Genomic DNA, 21,779 nt, shown 5'->3' with positions numbered 1-21,779 from the left:
AAACACGTTCCCGCCGTCCGGACTTTCACCAAGGAACTCTCACAGACGATAAGATAAGACGATATTTCGCATTACATTTATTTTATACGTGTTACAACCCATCACTGTCAACTGTATGATCTGTTCGTCAACCTTCGGAAACTTCTTACGCATATGAGGATATCGCGACGCAGAGTTCACATCCTACTTCGATCTTCATACTACTAATACAAGCAATAAAGCCGTTGATAGTCACTGAACTATAGAGGTTACATCGGTTTGGGAGAATGTTTTATCACAACGACCTTAGTATTTTCGTTGTTTCACAAGTTGGATTTTTGGAAAGACGTAACAGCTATCTACCGCCAAATCTAGTGCCTCTCAGTTCCACCAGTTCACTGAATTGCTTCTGATACCAAAAAAGGTTAGAAATTTAAGTCGTCACTGGATCCGCCGGTTCTTGAGTCTTTCTGCTGATTTCCGCGCTAGATTTCTAGCCACAAAATTGAACACAGTTTTGGTCGACCACAAATCGTGTGCATATTTGTGGCACCTACGATTAGTTTCCTATGGCATCCACCTAAACGGAGCAAGAAAATTGCTTTGTTCAACATTTTGATACATTTGAATTCTGTTCCCACAGAGGCTTGCTGGTATCCTGAAGGTGAAGTGTTCGACTTGAAAACCAGAACGGTATACTGTGGACATTAGTCGTTGGAGGATTTCGAAGGCAAATTATGTCAAACGCTCTGGCCTTTCGCGTGGTTTGCAGCCACCCGGTCATCCACATACTTGACCGTTCAGCTCACGGTCGCTCACCGGATCACGAGGCTTGTCTTTTTTGTCATGCTCACGAACCATCGGACATCGATTGTCTGCACGGCCTAGTGAGCATAGCAACAACTCATGCGCTAACACACCCACATACACGCAAAGGACCTACATATAGGGAAACCGAACACAGTCGACACAGACTGGCGCGCGCGCAGGGAGCAGGACGTTAACCTTTCCACAAGCCCATGGACGATTGTGGGACACGTGTAGCGGTAGCACTGCGGAGAAACACGTTCCCGCCGTCCGGACTTTCACCAAGGAACTCTCACAGACGATAAGATAAGACGATATTTCGCATTACATTTATTTTATACGTGTTACAACCCATCACTGTCAACTGTACTAATAACTTTTATTAGTGCGTATACCTTCTGATTTGTGTTGTGGCCATCAACAGCAGTGCACCAACAGATTCTCCTGAGAATTTTCTGGTGAAAAAAGGAGCCACAGTTAACACTCACTTAACCCTCGTCCAGCCCAAACTGATAGAAACAGAGGTCTGTCCAAAAGTGGGCAGTGAACATGACGTGACTTAGTGTGAAAGCTGTACGCTAATGCGTCCTAACCTCTCGTAAAAGCAGTAAAATAAGATCATCAGATGCACAAAATCTTTACTCATCAGAAAACACATGCGTCAAATTCAATAACCAGCAAATGGTTGGGCAACTCAATGAAGAACGGTCTTGTTCAACATTTTTAAAACGTAGTCTGTGAAAAATGCTTCGCAGTGAATCATATGTCTTCACATCTTATGAGCAAGCGAATCCCACCCAATCCAAGCAAATAAGTTCTCTTGCTGTCTGATTTTACCAAGACCCCTTCGGATAAGTATCCATTAGGCCTTTCCACAATTCAGCTTTGACGGCAAAAGGTAATCGCCCTTGGCAGAAGAATGGTTTCAAACTATATTGGTAGTATTAAGCAACTTGTGCTCAGTGGTCTATATCCAACCAATAAATGCATGCAGCAATACATAATAAGTTCTTTGTTGTAAAATAAACTAGTGCAAACTTGTGGTCATGCAATTCTGAAGCTGCACATCATAGTGAAGTTTTGTCTCCATTCAAATTAACTACAACCACACCAAAACATTTTAATGGTTCTGTCGCAGATCCGCAGAAGTTGCAACATTTGCTTGCTGTCAGACTCGACTGCACTACAATTTCCATCGATAAAACGACCTTCCAGTGGTCGATTCCCTTGAATGCCCACAACCTTCCTGAAAGGAAACAAGTATTGAAACAAACCACTTTTGCTGAGTGTATGCGAGCGGTCTGTAGAACCGAAGAGAATTTGTTATGCTTTCTGGCGTTTGGAGAGCCACATGCAGAGACCAATCACAGAAGTGGTTTCTTCTAAGTTTGTTTTCTTGAATAGACACAATTGCGAATTAGTCCTTTTTAGAGGGACTACTTCCAAGAAAGCGGAAAACAGTCTTTGTTGCAGGCTGGTCCACTCTGGGAAGAAGTTTGTTATCAAAATCTGCTACATAGTTCGAACATTGGGGTCTTTTTTGACGGTTGGTCTCTCCGAGTAATGATAGACACATTTTTGCAACCACTAACTTGACGTCGCTATAACACAGAATCCTGAACCAGAGCACTCATGTCTAATGATATCACACCGTGCAAACGGTGCCTTCACCTCGTCAAACACTTGACATATGTAATGTAGACTCAAGGCCGCTTTAGACAGCCTTAGCAATAGAGCTGTACTTCACTAAATATAACACACACAGTGGAAGTAAAGCTATTTATAATTAGATCGCTCACAAATCTGGATATAGACTAGAGTCTCCGGCACAACACCAGCAAGCATTTGTAGGGTAATACCTTTCCAAGGGGGTTTCCCATAGTTTCACTGCCGTGCCAGCTCGAATATCGTGCCAACTGAATCATGAGGCGGCCTGTGTGCAGCACATTCAGTCGTAGAATATCATAAACGAGATTCAGTTGAGTTTCTCGTGAAGAACAAAACTGATTTGCAAATGAGTGTATTTCTCGAAAACAATCCAATTTGGGTTCAAGTAGAACATAGGGTTGACGGAATCTCGGGGACTGCGCCTACCTGATGAGCCCCAAGAAGGGCGAAACCGGTCGTGGGCTGTCGAAGAGTTTTCAGCAACATTGTGAAAACAACTATACTGGTTTATTTGTTATGGTGCAGGTTACCTAGGCGGTGGTCACAATATTAGTGTAGCCTCGGTTTATCACTGTGTTATGCAAGTATTTGTTTGTACGAAGAGAGACCATCTCCTCAACCAAGGTCTTCCCAATAGGTGGGCATTGTCCGGGAGGACTACTGCAGTTATACCGCCTGGTAAAAGCCAGCTGCAGTGTAAGTTGTACAGATAAATACACATGATTACTGCATTGCATTAAACAAAAGTGAATGCACTATTGCTGTCTGAATGCGCCGATATTCCATTCAGAATCTTAATATACTTTTCAAGGTAGAGATTGACTTCACTCACAGAAGGGAAGCTTGATAAAAATTTGATAGTAATTTAAAAAACATAGATTGTTTCCTAAGAAAGCATCTCCATCTATCTTTTCCCTTCATTTACATCCCAGGACTCTACAAAAGTGCATGGAGTGCTAAAGTCATTGTCATGTTTGTAAAGTTGCTCACTCCATTCAGCTTCCCACGGTTGCTCTGGAACTTCAGGTTTTTTCACATCAACATCCTCCTCGACTATTTTTGAAGTTCCTTCCTCCATGCCAAACGTTTCCCATGGAGCATATTCCCACTCATCTGATGGAGCGGAAGTGAAAGAAGAAACGATACTCCAGACTTGAGCAATATGAAACGTTTGATATCGACTTATTCACACAGTACAAATCATCAAGCATGTAGGTGGCATCCTGAAGGTCAAAAACACGCTTACATCTACCGAAATCGTGGCCTGGAGAGTGTGTAGAAACGCATTCAAAACACTCTTGTTCTCATAGCACATGTCAAGCTAACGATATCGCTTTCACATAAAAAAGGTGGTTTAGTAGGAGGTACTTATGAAATACGCAGACGAACATGAAATTGGTGCTTTTTTCTCCTTTTTCTCGGTTAACGTACGTTGCCTGCAGATTAACCCAAATGCACTCCAGAGAACTATGTGAAATAAAGCCTTTACAATTAATGCAGTGCTGAATTAATCCGGAATACTTAATGCAACAGAACATGTATTCAACAGAAACTGGCCATTGTCAAATTTTTCATATGTTTTAACTCTGTACGATTGGTGCACGATGCTATAGTTATTAATACTGAGATAAATGAGCACAATAGTATGCCGTCAGCCAATTACGGTCCAGAGCAAGAGGACCGAACATGAATTAACCAAGGCCCATTGTTGATGGCTTTCAATGCCTGACCAGAAAGCGTTCTCTTAGGTCAGAGGATGTACATGTGGTTTACTTTAGCAGTCTTTGGCAGTTGTTTACCAGATTAGTCTGATACCTAGTGGTAACTCATCAAATATGCATTCCTACAGACGATAACTACATGGAACTGATCATCGACCGGGCATTGATCTTGTCCGGAGGTCAGGAGTCCCTAATAGCCGTAGATCACATCGTTTGGACGGATGTGTAACGTGCAGGGCACGGACCAAACGACGGCATGCCCTGATTGGTCAGAATGCCAGCCAATTCGGATCGAGCATCTTTGACTCGACGCTTCTCGCCCCCTCACGGGGATTCTAGCACGACATTGTAGAGCACTCTGTGATTACCCTATAAATACAACTGTAATGATTTTCCCTTGTCTCTATAAAGGGCTGTGTAGAGCTACCGTACCTTTTGATAGTGGGAAGCCAAAGGACCGACACAGAGTTGCACTACCGTTTAACAGGACACAACAGCTTCATTAAACTAAACCCGCTTTCCTGGAACGTCAAACACCTTCAGCTTACAAAGAATATGACAATTCCTATCCAGCTTACGGTGTGCTGCTGTTAGAACTGACTGATTTTTTAGTGAACTCTTGTTCCCGTGGACCGCGACGGATCTGGTTGGACATTTGTGATCAGGTTACGAAGATTTTTCAATGAAAATTCACCCAGTGTTTCGAACGAGATATCAGATGTTGTTGAAGTCCCTTGCCCAAACGATGGCTTCACCTATCTGGGAGGACGGGTATGGTCCGGTGTAAATATAAATGGGACAATTAACCTTACTTTAGTGTGCTGATCAAATAACGAACCACGAGCCCCTTATCCGTAGATCGTAAATCGCTCGTAAACGGTGGATTCGGCAGAGTCTTACGGTAAAGCCAAAGTAATTTTCAAGTGAGCGTATAACTCCACTCTGTATGTGTTCGATAGCGGCAGCCTGTCTCAAGCGCAAGCGAGTCGACATAAAGTGCTAGATATACCTACAACTTATTAAATTCACAATTACACGGATATATTTTACTTTGCTTAATGTCTTCTTTCGCAAATCGAGGTGCAGATTACAGAAGCCACGCTAGTAAAATTTGCTGATCCCATAGGTTAACCCCTGTATGCCGGTCAGCACACAAACGCCAGCTATCCAACCGTACACTACACTATAAAATAGCCAGCATGTCGATTAAATGCTAACAGACCCACGGGTATTTGGCGAGTAAGCAACTGTACACACACGTTTGCCTGACAGGTTCAAAGATTAGCGAATCGGCTGTGTGCCTTCAAAGACCTTAATTAGCGTTACTAGTGTGTTCCCTCAATTAAATATAATGCAACACTCAAAACTTACTCTTTCTGCACCACCGGGAGATGATCAAAATTTATCGTACTAGTATATCGGAGCTGCCTGGGTGCAAGTCACATCCTTAATCTTATTGCTTTAAGCTTTCGTTCTGTTAGTTCGTTTCCAGGGATAACAACAATACCTGCGAATCACACCATGTTCCACGCAGTTTCGCACGATCTGGGGCAATGTGGAACCTCGTTCTCTAGAATGATGAAAGTAGAACAAACTTGTCGTTGGTTTGTTCACCGAGCTAGGCAAGCTGGCTGCAAACTTTTTGTCACCAATCAAGATGACATCATCATTGGGCCTTTGGGAAGTGGAGTGTAGCCGTGCGTGAGTGGCATTCAAAAAACAGTTTTCAAGAGCAGCTTCTCAGAATTCATCATGTCGCAGTCAGATAACTTAGGTACGGTGGCCATGTTCATTGAAATGGAACTAATAACGAGGACAGTGAGGACAATGAGAGAGAATAGACATGTAAGACAGACCACTTCGTGTCCTACCCTCTGGTCCGCACTTACTGTAGAATGATGGTGGCCTTAATTTCGATTATCCATCACACCGATTTGTCCATTAACTCGTCCACCGCAAATCTGCTGCGCAAAACCTTACAGAATAAGAACCTACCTGACCGTCTGTCATTCGATATTACGTCCTACAGCCTACTAATTCAAATCCCTCTCATCCGATTAAGTTCCGAATCACGAAAACTGATATCATGCCCAAACATATATTTTAACCAAGAGGCATTCCTAGACCTAGTCCTCCACTCAACAGGGTTCATTACTCTAGTAAATAGACCGGAAGGTAGTCATACTCAACTTCGCTTCATCACCCGGTCGAACTAATCAGGCTGTAGTCTTAGCGATCACGTGTTTTTAAAACTGGGTGGCCGAAAGACTGTCAGCTCTACTACTTCCTCGACCAACTACGGCTGATCAGAGGTTATGCATGGGGGTCCAAGTTTCTGTGGCGCTAACCTGCTGAAAATTTTGACAGGTGGGTCAATCGATCGACAATAGCAGGATTACCACTGAGTAGTAGTTCGAGCCACTGGCAAACTTATTCCACTGCTCAAGTATGGACGCTCATTTGTTCAGACGTAAAACTTTAGGTGCGTTCTGCTTACTTTGGTGGAGTAGTAGTTATATGCTCACCTCGTATATCAAATGTTTAGAGTGTATACCCCTGAGCGGCCAAAGATATACACTGCTAAGATCTCCAATAAGAGCAAAACTCGAATCGATTGGTTGTTACCTTCGGTACGAATACACTAAAATAATTGCGCAACGACAGTAGAAGGACTGTTTAAACGAGAGTGATGTAGACGTGAATTCTCTTTGTTTATGCGTGCTCAAACGTAAACAAATATAGCCCCCCACTTGCCTGTGCTTGCACTCCGCGAAGTGACTTCACAGTGACTGACGAAAACGCTGAGGCTCCGGTTGAGCCATGTTATTAACGACAGACAAGGCTGCTGAGGCAGCTATTGTGATCTGAACGGCATAAACACGCATTTTGTGAGCAACAGAAGAAAGCGGCAAAATTCTTTGGACCCATCACGATACAACTCGGCGCTTTGGCTAAGCCATGGGAATTGGCCACATCGGAAACTTATCATCCGGCGTATATGAAGTCATTTTCAGCCCAGACTGTGGAGCTCCATATTGGCCCTGGCGCCAACTTTGAGAAGATGAATCAGTTGATGAATCAATTGATGACCAGCAGGCCGAAGTACATCATACCATGCGAAAACTCGGAGCTGCCGAACACACCGCGTCCGCAGAAGTCGCATGACTACAATCTTCAACTTAAGTTTTGACAAGAGCTCATCAATCTTCATCATCTGTCACTACTGTATACAAATGTGTTAACAAGTAACCAAAGGTATTATGACAAGATGTCACACGGATAACTACTGATAATGACCAGGAACTTTCATTAGTGGTATTTCATCTCCCCACACGGGTTTTAGATATGGGTCATCCTATTCATCGATTATGTCTTTGAGCTTAAGTCAGTTTATGTTGACAGATTTCATCAGGCTGATATGTCTGCCATACTCCATACTGCACAGAAGTCTAACAACCAGCCGAAAGAGGGTGCGATCATCTCATCAGCTGAGGTTAATGCTGATATAAAACGCGTATTAAGGCAATCTCTCTGTAACATGTCGACCGCTTCCAGTACGGTTCCTGTTTTGCAAGTGATGCTGCTTTGTTCAGAGAGGATTTGCCGGACAAAAACCAGCCATTTTCTCGATGATTGGGATCTCTTAACAAAAGTGTGTACGGTATTTTGCTTCTGGTCCACCGTACAGTACATATAAGGGCTTTGATGAAACCTACCACGCAACAATAACAAACCCTTTCGGTGCATGGATACCGTGCAGCTGTAAGACGATACGAGGATTGAGGTACTATCAGATGGCCCAAAGCTAAACAGGGACAGTAAAAACCGAAATGTCAAGGCTGCTGTACATTGTGCAGAAAAATATCAATGTACCAGTGAATACGAGGGATTCTACTGAGTTTCCAGTCCCAGTAATTTCATCGTGTACACAAGCTCAAAAACGGTGGCCTGACCCAAGGAATGTCTGTTGAGTTGGCAGCATTATTTCCTCATGCACATAATGCACTCAAATTGTGTTTTTGTGAAACGGGAAGAAAATGAAAGTTCCACTGACGTCCCAAGCAAAGGGCTAGTAGGAAAAGCCACCAAACACTACGAATGCATCTAATGTTTGCCATTTTCGGGTAAGAGGCATAAAAAGGAATTTATCAATTAATAGTGAAGTAAAAGCCCATGCTGGATAGAGTGGTGAACCTTGTTGAAGAGAAAAACAAGGTACGTTTGTGTTCAGAGGGCCGATAACCAACATTTTTGTCTTCATAGAAAAGACACGAATTGTTCGTTCATCACCGGGGTGGAGTCTTCATCAGGACCTAAGCCTCTTTTGATTTCGGCTTTGTTTTGACCTGGAATACTAATTAGTGAATTAATGAACCTTTCTACTGCCTTCTTATGGTGCCTGATCTGATTACTGGATGTCATAGCGCACGAGCATTCGTACACCTCACTGGACTATGCAGACACGCAGCTCCCCCCATCCCCCGAAACGGATGAAGAAAGCCCTTTTTGAAAAGTTGGCACTTCATTTCTCTGGACATCTTGGTCACACAATAAGCGGGATAAACGAAGAAGTTCTAGTAGTTGTTCTGCCAATACACAGCTCATGAGACCACATGTTTTCACATGTGAGCATGAAGTATAGTGTAGCAAACCAGAAATTGTGGTGCCGTTTGTTCGAACAGTTGCATCTGGATACGCTGTACCTCTTTTTACTGGCTTGAAATCTTTTGTCAACACCTTTTCCAGTAATAAAGGGGACTCAGGCAACATTACCTAACTTCAGTAGAGCTATGAAAAATTCCTAAGAAGTAAATATGAAAACTGAAAAATTGTCCGTCCCTTGTTATTTGTTACTGACCAAGCGGGATTTCTCGAGGCTTTACTTACTTACAAGTCTCCAAACCGCCGGCTGCATGAAACTCTTGTATTTCAGTAGACGCCTCACAAATCGATCCTCGTATGTTTCAAGTTGTTCAAGTTTCTCTTCTGGCGTTTCCTCTCCTTGTTGCTTTTCTTCTCCTTCGAGATCGTCCTGGGCCTGCTCACCTGCATCACCAACTATGGACTGTGTCCTCCTGAACTCAAGCGTTTCCGCGTCAGCTAGACTCTCCTGCTTGAATCCTTTAGGCCATGGTGGTAGAACGACACGCGCTTTTGATGGATCAATTCCAGATGCTTCGGCTTGTTGGCGAAGGCGGTGAGCCAGGTAGGCGGTGCTTCCTTCAAGAATGATTACGTGATGCGGAGTGAGCAGGTGATGGTAACCTGGATGTTTTTCATCACCTACTGTGTCCTCATCGTCGGGATTAGCTGGAATAAAAATGGTGATCGGCGAAGTTTAGTTGAAGTAATGAATTGGGGATGCAATGGCCTAAGTAATTACCACTTGTGAAAGTCTTCAGAAAAGCTTATCGAAATGATTGACTGGTGAAAGGAAGAAGGCCTTCGCTGCGGAGTTATTTATTAGAAAATACCAACTCACCGACCAACTCACAGATCGTTGGACAGGGAAGCAAAACTCTCATTTGCATCTTATTTGCAAAAACTGGACATCCACCTTCTCCTGAACGCGTCTTCTTGAACTTTCCTGGAGATTCATTGACTCCAATCATTTCTCGCTCAAATCCAAGCAAATGTTACAAAACGACTCCACAAATTCCGCAACAGATCTCCCCTTTTCAAGAGACGCAAAGCAAAATCCCACGAACAACACATACCACTCGCGTGCCTCCCCATCAATAGTAACACCGTTACACCGGTAGACAGTCCTTACTGCCTTCCTGAATTGACAGTTTTGTGGTTCGCCACTCATTCTTTGGTTTGGATTGCTGAACTGCTCGTTTTTTCATTGCTATTTTAAACTTTCTTTGTGTTATCTCGCATTGTATCGTTTTTCATGCCATTTATTTCTAATTTTATGTGTTTACAAACAACCCCTCCCCCAACACTATGGATATTCCGGAACGCTAGTGATGACTCTCCGCACAGACAGAACTCAATAACTGGAACCACTATCTGTCCACACATGTGCCTAAGGTGCGATTAATGATTGGTGCACGTCGTATACCGGACTTTCGCGCACACACTGAGTCACAACTGTCTGGTTACCAATTATGGACTATCAACTAAGAATATTGTCCGGGGAATCACCGCCAATAAGGTTTACAGTACTCGAAAATAGGTCGCCACTGAAACAGAGAGGTTGTCAATTATCACATTTGGTTTGATTGCTCTCTCGAGTTTACTTTAGGCGTATCGTACAGCGTTGTATTGTTTGAGTCGTTTTCCTCATTATTTTATTCAAGTGTATTATTATATCCCTACAGTACCTGCCCCAATATTCCGGATATTTCGGAGTGTTGGACCTACGACGCGGCTAGGGATGACTATCTCGCCGCGGTACAGATCAAGCTGAAAAGCGGCTAACACTGATTAAACAATTCTGTGTCATTGTCGCGTCCTATGCATAGCGCGAACCACTGAGCCACCTCAGGCACTCACTAAGGGTCCCAGTTATTCAACTGTGTGCACTTAACTTGATGACTAAAGGCCATCAATTAGGTTTTTTAAAAGCTTTAGAGCTTTCTACTTTTGTTCAACCTCTGGTCTTATTTTCCCGGATTAACACGAGGTACAAGTCGTCCACTGTGTATGCGACTCAGCACAAACCGAATGCAGTTTGAGGTTCATTGGTTAAGTACGATTTGACAGGCTCACCCGGAAGAAAATAACAGCCTCCAATACAGTCCGTAAATTTGATCGTCCTCTGAATGCCCACTGCGAAAAGTGGTAACCTGTAGTAACCCAGACTGATTGTGATATTAATCACGACGGCGAAACGGCTTTATTGATAAAATGTAACTCATAATATGGTAGGCAAAGGCCTTAAAGTTTTGTCCAAAATTGATTATCTGGAACCTTGTTAATTTTGAGCTTGGCACGTCTTTCCACATTTGTCATACCTACTGTCCTATATGATTCTTTATTGTTTGATTCTCTGCCCGCCTACGTGGAGTTTAGTAGTAAACGTAGCAAAGCCATGATATTATTTCATTTGTTTTGATTTTATTTTACACTGAGCGTTCCTTTAGCGTCTCATTTATGCCATTGACAACGATCGGTTGCCTGTTGTGTTTGCAAACAGAGCTGACCCACTGTTATTGTTGAAAGTACTCAAAATGATCTGAGCAGCCTACACCCAGCTCACCGAAGGAAACTAAACTGATTTTAGAGAATCACCGTCCGGGCCTATATCTTCAATGCTCATTTTGCTAGTAACCAGTTCCGATTATTTGAGGCTCACTTTCAAACTTCAGAGCAGCTTCAATTTCGCGTCATAAGGTGTGAAACTTGGAAACCTAGGTGTATTCCACTTTGATTTATGTAGGCGTTCACCCAAGGGCTTCATTTGGAAGAAACAATAAACTATGAACTTACGTTTGAATAGGAGTTCCGCTTGTTCGAGTGTTTTCGGGAAGCCATCAAGAACGAAACCTTGGTTCTGACATGGACGTGTTGTGAGTTTTTGGATAATGAGGCTAAATAGGACGAAAGAGGAAAGCTGTTACATTTTATAGTATATCTTCGGGTTGCTCCTTTTCCTTCCCAAGTACAGTTATGCACAGAATACGTTTAACAGAATTTTCAGTTCCATGAATTGAGACAGTGTCATTTTTTTCACTCTTCTTGTAATTATATTGTCTACAGCTGTGCATATTCATCGCCATTGGCGTTTTTCAACCACGCATTTTTCAACTAAACATGGGATTCCATGCACTGCCAACTTGCGTTAACGTCTAGAGGGAGACCGGAAGGAGCTAAAACTCACGGTAGCACCACTGAGAAGCAACTCCTAACGGGACCAAACGTATGACGTACTCCTGAGTTTTATCCATATGTTCATCATCGATAGCATTGCATCAGCGTTCAACACTGTCGTGTTTTTCTTTACAACCCAGATTAGAATCCAAGATCAGCTTGGTTTCTCACAACACAGCCAAGCTATTGCGGTGTGAATATCGGCTTCATGGCCTTTGTAATCTGCGTAATACTCATTATACTCTTGGTTTTAGTAAAGTAAAAAGTGCTAAGTTACGGTACCATAATTGTAGCGTTTTCAGGTGTCATACAGAGTTCATTGATCCCTCTTCGCCGTTCAGCCGAATAGGCGGGTCCATTCATTCATGATTAAATGGTTCAATGGTTCATTACAAACTGTATTCAGTTAGCTAGCGTGCGTGGTAAAAAAAACCCTCAATTTCGCGCCTATAGCACTCTCGTATGAACTGCCATCCTCATTACATGGTGCTGTCATTCTGTTGAGATCACACCAAAGAAAGGAAGCACTAAGACTCGAGGTTCGCTTTTATTAGAGTTCACCAGCAGTGCATATCCTTGGCCGTGCTGGAGTTGTAACAACAAGCATCTCACAAGCGAGGTGAGTGTGGTACAACGACTCCACCAACTCACTCCGGATATATCTGAATTTTCAAGTCTAAGCTGGTGAATGATGAGATTGACTAACCCGATGGCTCGAATGACCACCCAGTAACTGCTCTGGATGAGTCGATCGAATGGCCCGTCTCTCAGGACTTCCTAGACAGGTAGCCCCACAGACGCTTGAAACCTGCTGGACGATTCTTGTAAATCCAACAAACATCTACGACTAATCTAGAAAGATCACAATTTTAGGCGTCTATGAAGTCCTGAGAGGAGGTGCAATCGATCGAAACAACCAGGACAGTTACTGCGTAAACGAATCAAACCACGCAAGCGTTAACGTGTTCGCCCGTCCAGACGTGAAAATTCGGATGCGTCCAGTGTGCACTGGTAGAATAGTGGTAACAGGCTCGCCCTGAATATCAGATATACGGAGTTCAAACCCCTGCACGGCCAAGAATATGCACCGCTGATGAGTTCTAATAAGAGCGAAACTCAAATCCAGTGCTTCCTTCTTTGGTGTGGACTCATCACAAGATTGCACAGAGGACAGAAGGATGGCTGTTAAGAAGAGTGTGATGTGAACGTGAATTTCACAAATCAACCACTACGTTCCTTTCTACCAACTTCGTGATGGTGGTTTTTACCGGGTCACTCTTTGAACAAAGTCACACGAATGATGATGGAATTAGAGCAAAACGAACTAAAATGAAAAACGAATCCAGTAAACCACCTTGTTGCCTCACAAGAAAATTTGGTAACATGCAATACTAGCTTGACTGCTACGTATCCTATTCACGACAAACACCAAACAAGGTAACGAAAACAAGAAGATATTCACGAATGATATATGAGAGATGACTTATCTCATCCTCATATCAGCCTATGCTTTTGGGAGTGGATGGTATGGACATGTCACTGACCAGTTTAGAGGGCCAAATTATGTGCTAACCGGATCATTTTGATGTATTTTAAAGTGAAGTCAGCAACTGACGATTTGGAGAATACTTTCAAGAGTCAACAAAGATGAACCGTTCGTAGACCTTTGTTAAGCTCTAAGCTACTTCAAGTGCTGGGTTTCTTCGGGCCAATTGACTTGGCAAATGGTGCCTCCACGTCACTAGGTGTAGAAATATATGGAAGTGACACAGGTTCAGACTAGTCAATTTCACTTCAGTTGAATCATAAAGAGTGAAAGTATAAATTTCCACCCTTGATTTATGTTCATGGTAGTTAACCAGATAATTATTTAGTCCAGCTTGGTTACCCTCAAAATTTATCAACTACCTTGCCGCCTAAGGACCAGAACAAACTGTTAGACAATCCAAATAAGTTTAATAATTAGTAATACGGCAAGATGTCTTCAGCAGTGGATATGGTAATCCTTTCCAAAGAGACATCCCCGAACGGGGGACACTTCCCTGAAAAGTTTTAAATAGAACTTCCCGGAGCGATTGTCCAAAAGAAGCCAGTTCCTCCATGAGAAGCCATATGACAGGTATCCACGCAGTGGTCTCGTGAGAGCAGGCTACCGTACAAGAATCATCTGTCCACTCAAAGTCAAGTCGATAAACAATCGAGCTAATTTATTCTATCCAACTTCGCTTACTAGGTGTTCCATTCTGAAGCTGATTCGTCGTCAGTCATTTCGGTCAGTCAGTCTACTAGTCTTTTCTTGTCTAGGTACTTTTCAGTATTAAATGTCCCTGTGATTTCTGTGAGGATTCTTTTTTGTCGCAGGGATTGGGATGGTGGCTAGAGGAGGAATATATGCCGCTCTAGGGCGTCATGAAGCAGAACTGTTCACCGGTAACGGAGTTCCTCAGCAGTACATCTGGATCAATTATTTTGAGCTGTCGCAAGATGGTACAATAGCATAACTACTATCGCTCAAAAACTTTGTTAGCTAACACTTTTTGTTCAAAACGAGCTGGTGATTTGCAATGCCAAGTGAAACTTTACCAAGTGAGACTTTATTACTTGCCAGCTGGTCCGTCTGCAATTACAATGAACTCAAGAATTGTCTGGTGCAAATTTAGTCAGTGAATATGATCCAAAAGAATAGACCTCATCAAATCAAGTGCGTCTTCTCCGTCGTCGCTCGGGAGGACTTAGTCGACACACACACAATGTGCATCTTAGCCGGTTAGGGATGCATGACGTTATAACCTATACATGTTAGGCATTTAGATTACTTACCAGTGGCTAAAATTTAAAGTGTCCAACAATCACCAAAAAGGTTACCATTATGATTCCTGGAAATTATACTGACACACACCAATGATAATTTCAAATAATGGCAAATTAGCCGCACGGCGCTCGTCGACTTTTTAGGATAGACTGTCGTCTCACAGGAAGAAATCCAAGCAGCTTAGGAAGGACAATGTCACAGTTAAGGCAGCACTTTCAAAGATGTACATCATACTTTCACTGCAAGTAAAACCACTTACCGAACCAGTGTCTCATCGTTCAGGCGGCCATCCTCGTCTGTGTTTTCAATTAAAATCTCAAGTTGTTCCTGCGCATCAGCAACTAGCATTTCTAATTCCTCCTCAGTCCTCCATGTGGGCGCCGGGGTTAACGGATAGTATTCAAGGTCATTCATGGCGTCGGTGAAGGTGGAGCGGCGGATTGAAGGCACTTCATCTATGCAAAACGGAAGATAGTTAAAAGGAATTGTTGGCGAAATGAAAATGTGAGTGAAATACTTCGGTTCATGTGATCTTTTTCATTGTCCCCTTCGGACATATTTTCAGTCAGCGAAATGTTCCGTTAGGACCCATATTCATAGAGCAGCTCGATGTGCCAAGGATGAACATTCCTGCGCGACTCTGATGTGGAACTGATCCACTATCATAAAAAGCGGATAGACTACTCAAGCAGATAGTTATATGCTCATTACAAGTCAAGATTAGCAGGAATCATGGCTTTTTTGAAAATTTGGGTACCACCAATTATTGTTCCATCGATCAGAACAAATGAGTTGCAGTTCCGGACGGACGAGGGGCCAAGCCGTGACCTGAACGTGTAAATGAATATAGAATAGAATTACAACACGCAGTTACCAATGTCGTTCCTATACGTATACAAAAAACACTTCCAGCGGTACTCTTCCTCAGGTCCATCCATCTCTGAGGTGTTCGCATCTCGGAAGCTTGCTTTCATAGTATTTTTCATGCCTAAATTTTGCGACATCTTTTTCTAAAAAACCGTGCGTACTACCATTAGCATGGTCACAAGGGTTATGGTATCTAAGCCCTCCTGCTTACTTTGAGTCTTAACATAACTCTTTCTTTTAGTTCCCGTTCACTCATGGAATACAGTTAAAAAGTTTACCGGTACACAGTTGGCTGAAATGCTCTAGTATTTATTTTATTGGTCTGTTTGCCGGGGCTTGTAATTTGGATTGGGAACAAAACTAGATTACCAACTAAATTGCTAAGCCTGGTAAACAGACTAATAACCAAACAGCACATGTTCCGTAACATCGTTATACCCTTGTATGCACCATTACAGATCTGGCGTACGAACAAACCATGCCACACCTGTTTAATAGAAATAGGATTTTTGACCGGGTAAGGTAGTCCCGATCAGATGTGCTGATTTGGATTTTTCAGTAGGATTATCTTCAGCGTAGAATTTACAGCGAGATGCTTGAAATCATTGGAAACTTGAGGTGCAGATTAGGGAGTTTAATTCCCTGATAACTTCTGACATGGCAGAAAGTTACAATATTATGTGTAGTAAGTGCTTTGGTTCATGTGTACTATGTTTCTATTCCTCAGCTAAGAAAAATAGAGGCCAGATATCAGCATGATGGAACTCTAACACGACTATTATTTCGAACAATTCAAGAAGCATTTAAGCATCCGGCTACAGAGTTCCTTTGTACGGTTGAGAGGACCAACAAGAACATTCAATAGGATGTTTGGCATTTGAAACTGGACACTCAGACAACTCAGTTGTTTGGGCACGGGCAACTAGTTACGGTATCTACAAATGGCTTTTAGACATTTCCTGATGATAGCACAGTCCCGTATCACTTTTGAATCGTCTGATAGTTCTCTACCAGAAGTGTGCTACTGGTAAACCATTTAAATTGATTATGAGGCCCAGTTGATACCCACTGGTTGAGCTGCACACATTGAAGCTTGAATTGTGTGCTACCCTTTCTACGTCTACTGACGAATGGCTAGTGTTTCCTCTGCATCTACACAGATTCCTGTTAGGAACTTGATATTTTATAAACCTGACAGCTTGAAAGACCATCAAATGTTTACGATGAGGATGCAGTAAGCTCGAAATTCTACAGAGACCTCATGCATCAATAATTTGGGACTGTCAGCCAAACCATCTCCTCTCCCGACGTGTTCAGGCTAAAGCGAGCACATTCGTGTGGCCGGGATTTCTGTACTGAGCTCACCTCACTATATAAATCCGGGAGAATTGGAAACTTATAATTTCGGCAAACACTTAGCTATTTGTTAATACTGACTACTTGGAAAAAACAATCTGGCCATCAGTCAGGTAACTAAAATCAGTCGAAACCTATTAGAATCAGTACTACTACAATGGACACGATTATTATTCCCTCAGCGGTGGCTGTGAGAGCCGCAACCAAAGCTTGTCGAAATTGGGTAAAAGAAGCATTAAAGCAACCTAATGTGGGGTAATCTCTAAAATGATGCTACGGTAAAACTAACACTTTGTTGTTCCATGGAGTGGGACCGAAATTTGAGCCAATGCACGAAGACAGCTACAGGACTGTATGGGCTCGGAACCATAATCTAATGCTTGCGGAAGCGCCGATTGGGGTAGTAGACAAATCTGTCTATCTGGACAGCTGTGCCAGTCCCGGTAGTCTCGCAGAAGGTGATATTTCCATCCGGATTGGGAATGTTAGAGTAGCTTTTGTGAACCTGCTTCACCTGTGGCGTAGGCGTGACATCAGCTTAATTGACAAATATCGAGTCTACACCGCTGCGGTGAGCTCCATATCACTAAACGGATCAGAAACGTGGTCGCTGAACTCCGAGGACGCCCAAAGATTTTCAGTGTTTGACCATCGCTGTCTTCGGTTCATTGCCCGAGTCTGATCGGAACACCGGATCAGCAATGCTGAAGTACGTTGAATGGTATTTGGAGAAAATAACTCACCCTCGATAGATGTGCTGATCAAACTGCATAGTTTGGGCTGGCTTGGCCACGTGCTCCGTGGGCCAGTTGACCAAATTCCTTGAAGGGTTCGTTTAGCACAATCACGTGAAGAATAGAAACGAACCAGGGGCGGTCAAACGATGGCTTTGCAGCGAAGTATAAAGGCCATTTACCAGAAAACTCAGCCGCACTGGTCATTACCGTATCCTTGGATAGGGATCCCGAGACAGGAGATATTGGTGTTTTGAGACATTGCTAGACAGGCATCAGTCTTGGCTTTAATCGCGCCTACGCATCCAAGCTATTGCCTTCAACGTATAGCTCCCTTCCCAACCTCCCTATTTAAAAGTCCACTGACAACCCTGTATTTACATATCAATAGTGTCAGCTCCCGTCTCCAATGCCCGACTACCTACTCCACCTCCCCAAATCATCGGTGAACGAAACTGTGGCAGCCACAATCACTGTACGACAATGAGGCGGTTCTTACAACTGATAGTGATGATTATGATGATTACAACGATAGCTCACGAATTCTTGCCGATGACAACCTGAACAGCTTAGAGATACACGAATTTGGACACTAAATTTGACTCTCTTGGTCACTGAACTGTTTGGAGAATTTTGAAGTACAAAATTCTAGCAGGAATACGATCAAAGCTGGAGGTGAATTTGGCGTTATTGAAAGGTGTGTCTAGCGTGACGATTATCACGGCAACGGTCTTAAATTTTGTGAAAGTACAATCAAGATCGAGGTTAAGTACGCTACCGGATTGTCGTCTAAAACCAGACTGCAAAGACAAACTGTTTGTTACCACATCCTGATTATGGCAGAGAAAATGCTCTGTGTTGAAATAGTAGCCGCTACTACATGCTAGCTCGCCTTTGATCAGGTAACCGTCAACCTGTTCACTAAGCTCTACAATGAATTCGCAAACACCTTATCACCATAAGAAGGAAACATTGCCAGAGTGCGGTTGGGTGGGTACGTCCTCGACGTCTACTTGCTTCTATAAAATATATAAGTAGTGTTAAAATATTCTGACCAGGTGTTAGGAGTTTGATTTGCATGCGATTCAACTGATGCCGCTGGAATTGATGTTGCACTGCGCTCCGATTTAATTGTCCTTGATTCGTGAGCACCACTTCTTCAGCAGTTCTGTTCCACTGTATGCTTGCGACCCCGCGGAACTAAATACAATAATTTCTCATTCACTATCAGAGTGAAGCAGGGTTGTGTCTTACCCCGACCCCCTTCGGCCTCTACTTAACATCCATCTGCACAGACACTCCGCCATTACGGTGACAATAATTCAATAACAGTTGCTTGGTCACCTCTTCAATTTGAAACGTTTCTCCACCAAAACACTATTTCGCGGGTCAAACATCCGAATGCTGCTTTTTGCATACCATTGTGACTTGTGTTCGTTTTCTGAAGTGGAATTACAACGACTCAGTGGCGTCTCGGATTGACTTGGATACAAACATTTCTGAAAGGTTTTTCTTTTATCAGCCTGTATATAGGATTCAACAGAAGATACCGCATATTCTGCTAAATGATTGTGGGATAGGAAGCTGCACGGACTCCTACTAGCTGGACATCACGCTATCCACATATTTGACATTTAACAATGAAACAAACGTGTGAATTGCAAAAGCCAGTCCGATATTTCGTCTTTCTGAGAAATGCGTCCGGAGCAATCATCGCTTCCGTATTGACACCAAGATCGTAGTGTATTATGTTGTTTTGCCATCTTCACTACTGTGTGGCAGTCAGACCAGGCCACCATACAGAAGAAATGTTCGAGCTCTTGTCAGATTTAATTTGCAATGTCTGCGGAGGATCGTTCCAGTAAAATAGGTAGACCAAATGCGCAGGACACCAGTGCACTTTGGAAGCTGAGTGGAGTTCCGCTGAAGCCTACGTCCCTGAACGCGCTTTCAAAAACTGTTCGCTGTCAGCCGAAGAGCTGAAGGGTTTGAAATTATGGATTTCCTAACTTCCACCACTGAAACGATTTTCGATACAGTATAAAACACGTACCTTGTATTTTAGGTCATGCGATTACCTCTCACTGGAACGTACTGCACCGTAATCAACTATTCATACAGGAGTAAGGTTTGAGGAGCGATGCGCTACACTATTGAGAAATACGCGAGCCATTTGGAAGGGACTAGATCTTCCAAAGCAAGTGCCTTGTTATGATCGGCCTTGTGGAACAACATCGTACTTGCAAGTCCGTCTGCTCAGCGTAAACTTTTGGAGCCTAGTTAAAATTGCTCCGTTTCTAATGAGTGCCCACTCAACATTGTCACCTTAAGGGTTACGATATAATTAGCGGCAGAATTAATGGTACGTAGCCAGGTCGTCCACTACCATTTTGAGGTTGTGTTATTGGAGGGCTTTGAGAAGCACGTGTATAGTTTATTACTAGAAAAGTGCTTAAACCTAGAGAAATTGACGGAGGAAGCCGGTACTCTGATAATAACAAGTCTAATGATATCGATGTCTGTATTGGTAGAAGACTATGCAGAAACTGAAGCATGTTACACGGCAACGCTGTCAGGCATTACCTGTCTGAGTCTGGATCAGTCGCGTGACCAATCATCATGGTATTACGCAGTGTACGACTGAAGTTTAAAATAAGTCCAGGTTATTCAGTCAGCCAGCCTCATTTGTTTTATTCAGCAATGTACATAAACAGTCGGTGTACTGCAAACAAATAACGAAACTATCAAAATCCGAAACAGCCACACTCAGGCGAATTTGAACAGTCACTGCAGGATTCGGAACGGTATCCAGGTGGGCTGGCTTTTCAGTGATGGAAACGCAGTGATTTTATTTCTAGGACCGTACCAAAGTCTTGTGTTAATCAGCTTTGCGGGTCATGATGGGGTTCACTGTTACGCCATCATATTTGGGCTGGCTGACGTTTTGCAACAGTCCTCTGAGCCTTCGTTAGCCGTACTTACACCTCCGGTAAAGCATTCGTGCCAAGGGTTTGCTCGCTGCGCAAACTGTCTCTGGCTTTGTTGGTAGTGTGAGGAGATTTGAGATTTTTTGGAGATTTCTTCCTGTAAGTGAAGCCAATCTATGCTGGAAAGCCGAGAAGCACTGTACAGCTGTTTCATCCTTATTGGGAATCATCAGCAGTGCGCATCTCACGAAACTCTGAAGAGTCTCGATCCCGCGACTTCCCGGATAGTAGATTGAACACTTAACCGTTCGGCCACGAGTGGCTGATCAGCAGTGTGATTAACTCGCACTTAGACAGGATATAGCGCCGCTCATCCTTCAATCATAGGATCCACATCACGCGGTCACACGTGTTGCCTGGCTCCTCGAGCAACGACTTCTCAGATAGAAGTTTCACTCATCGGGTGAAGTTTATTCTTCCACTGAGCTACTTATATATTGTTGGTAGTGTGAGGAGATATGGGATTATTGTGGGTGTCTGTGGCTTTCTTTTGTGCAGGGGTTCAGTGCTTTTACTGATGAACAGTATCTTTGATTCCGATGACAATCATACAGGTGTACTTTACTTGGACTGTAGTTCCGAGTTCTGTCACCGCGATTTCTCAGCCCTTCTTGGGTCAATGAAAAATCAACAGAAAGGAAGTTCCAAACCCAATGAGGACGAAGTATTCTAACGAAATCTGATGAAATGATGGTTCCCACAGAGTGAATAGTTACGAACACAAAATTCTTAGGGAGCAACTAAACGTTATTTGCATTTTATTGCCCCGGCTGATTCTTTGCATCCCCAGTTAAAAATTTACTTTCTATAGAGGAAAATGTTGGTAGCTACTTTCTATAAAAATGTTGGTAGCTCAGGTATCGTAGATGGTGGTCGTTGGCTTGTTCGCTGAGCTGGGCAATTTGATTGCAAACGTTTCTTTCATAATCGAGGTGACATCATCCGTGAGTTATTGTGGAGCGTAGTAGTGCGTAGCGGTGGGTTGGTGGTTGTGCACTACTACGCTCCACAATAACGCACTGATGATGTC

The 21,779-nt window shown here is 43.1% G+C and overlaps 1 protein-coding gene across 1 annotated transcript in view; it reads right to left on the bottom strand.

Moving 5' to 3' along the window:
* Positions 1 to 21,779, bottom strand: part of T265_13835 (hypothetical protein) — a gene marked incomplete at both ends in the record, with an annotated part of 65,488 nt that overhangs the window by 9,576 nt on the left and 34,133 nt on the right. The window contains 4 exons of the mRNA XM_009170776.1: positions 3,445 to 3,567; positions 9,063 to 9,485; positions 11,613 to 11,713; positions 15,065 to 15,260. Of these exons, the coding sequence (XP_009169040.1) occupies positions 3,445 to 3,567; positions 9,063 to 9,485; positions 11,613 to 11,713; positions 15,065 to 15,260 (843 nt within the window). The remainder of the gene's footprint in view (positions 1 to 3,444; positions 3,568 to 9,062; positions 9,486 to 11,612; positions 11,714 to 15,064; positions 15,261 to 21,779) is intronic.

The sequence above is a fragment of the Opisthorchis viverrini genome (genome assembly GCF_000715545.1).
Source record: "Opisthorchis viverrini unplaced genomic scaffold opera_v5_108, whole genome shotgun sequence".
Lineage (NCBI taxonomy): Eukaryota > Metazoa > Platyhelminthes > Trematoda > Opisthorchiida > Opisthorchiidae > Opisthorchis > Opisthorchis viverrini.
Note: the sequence above shows the minus strand (reverse complement) of the source record. Positions and strands in the feature narration are given on the sequence as shown.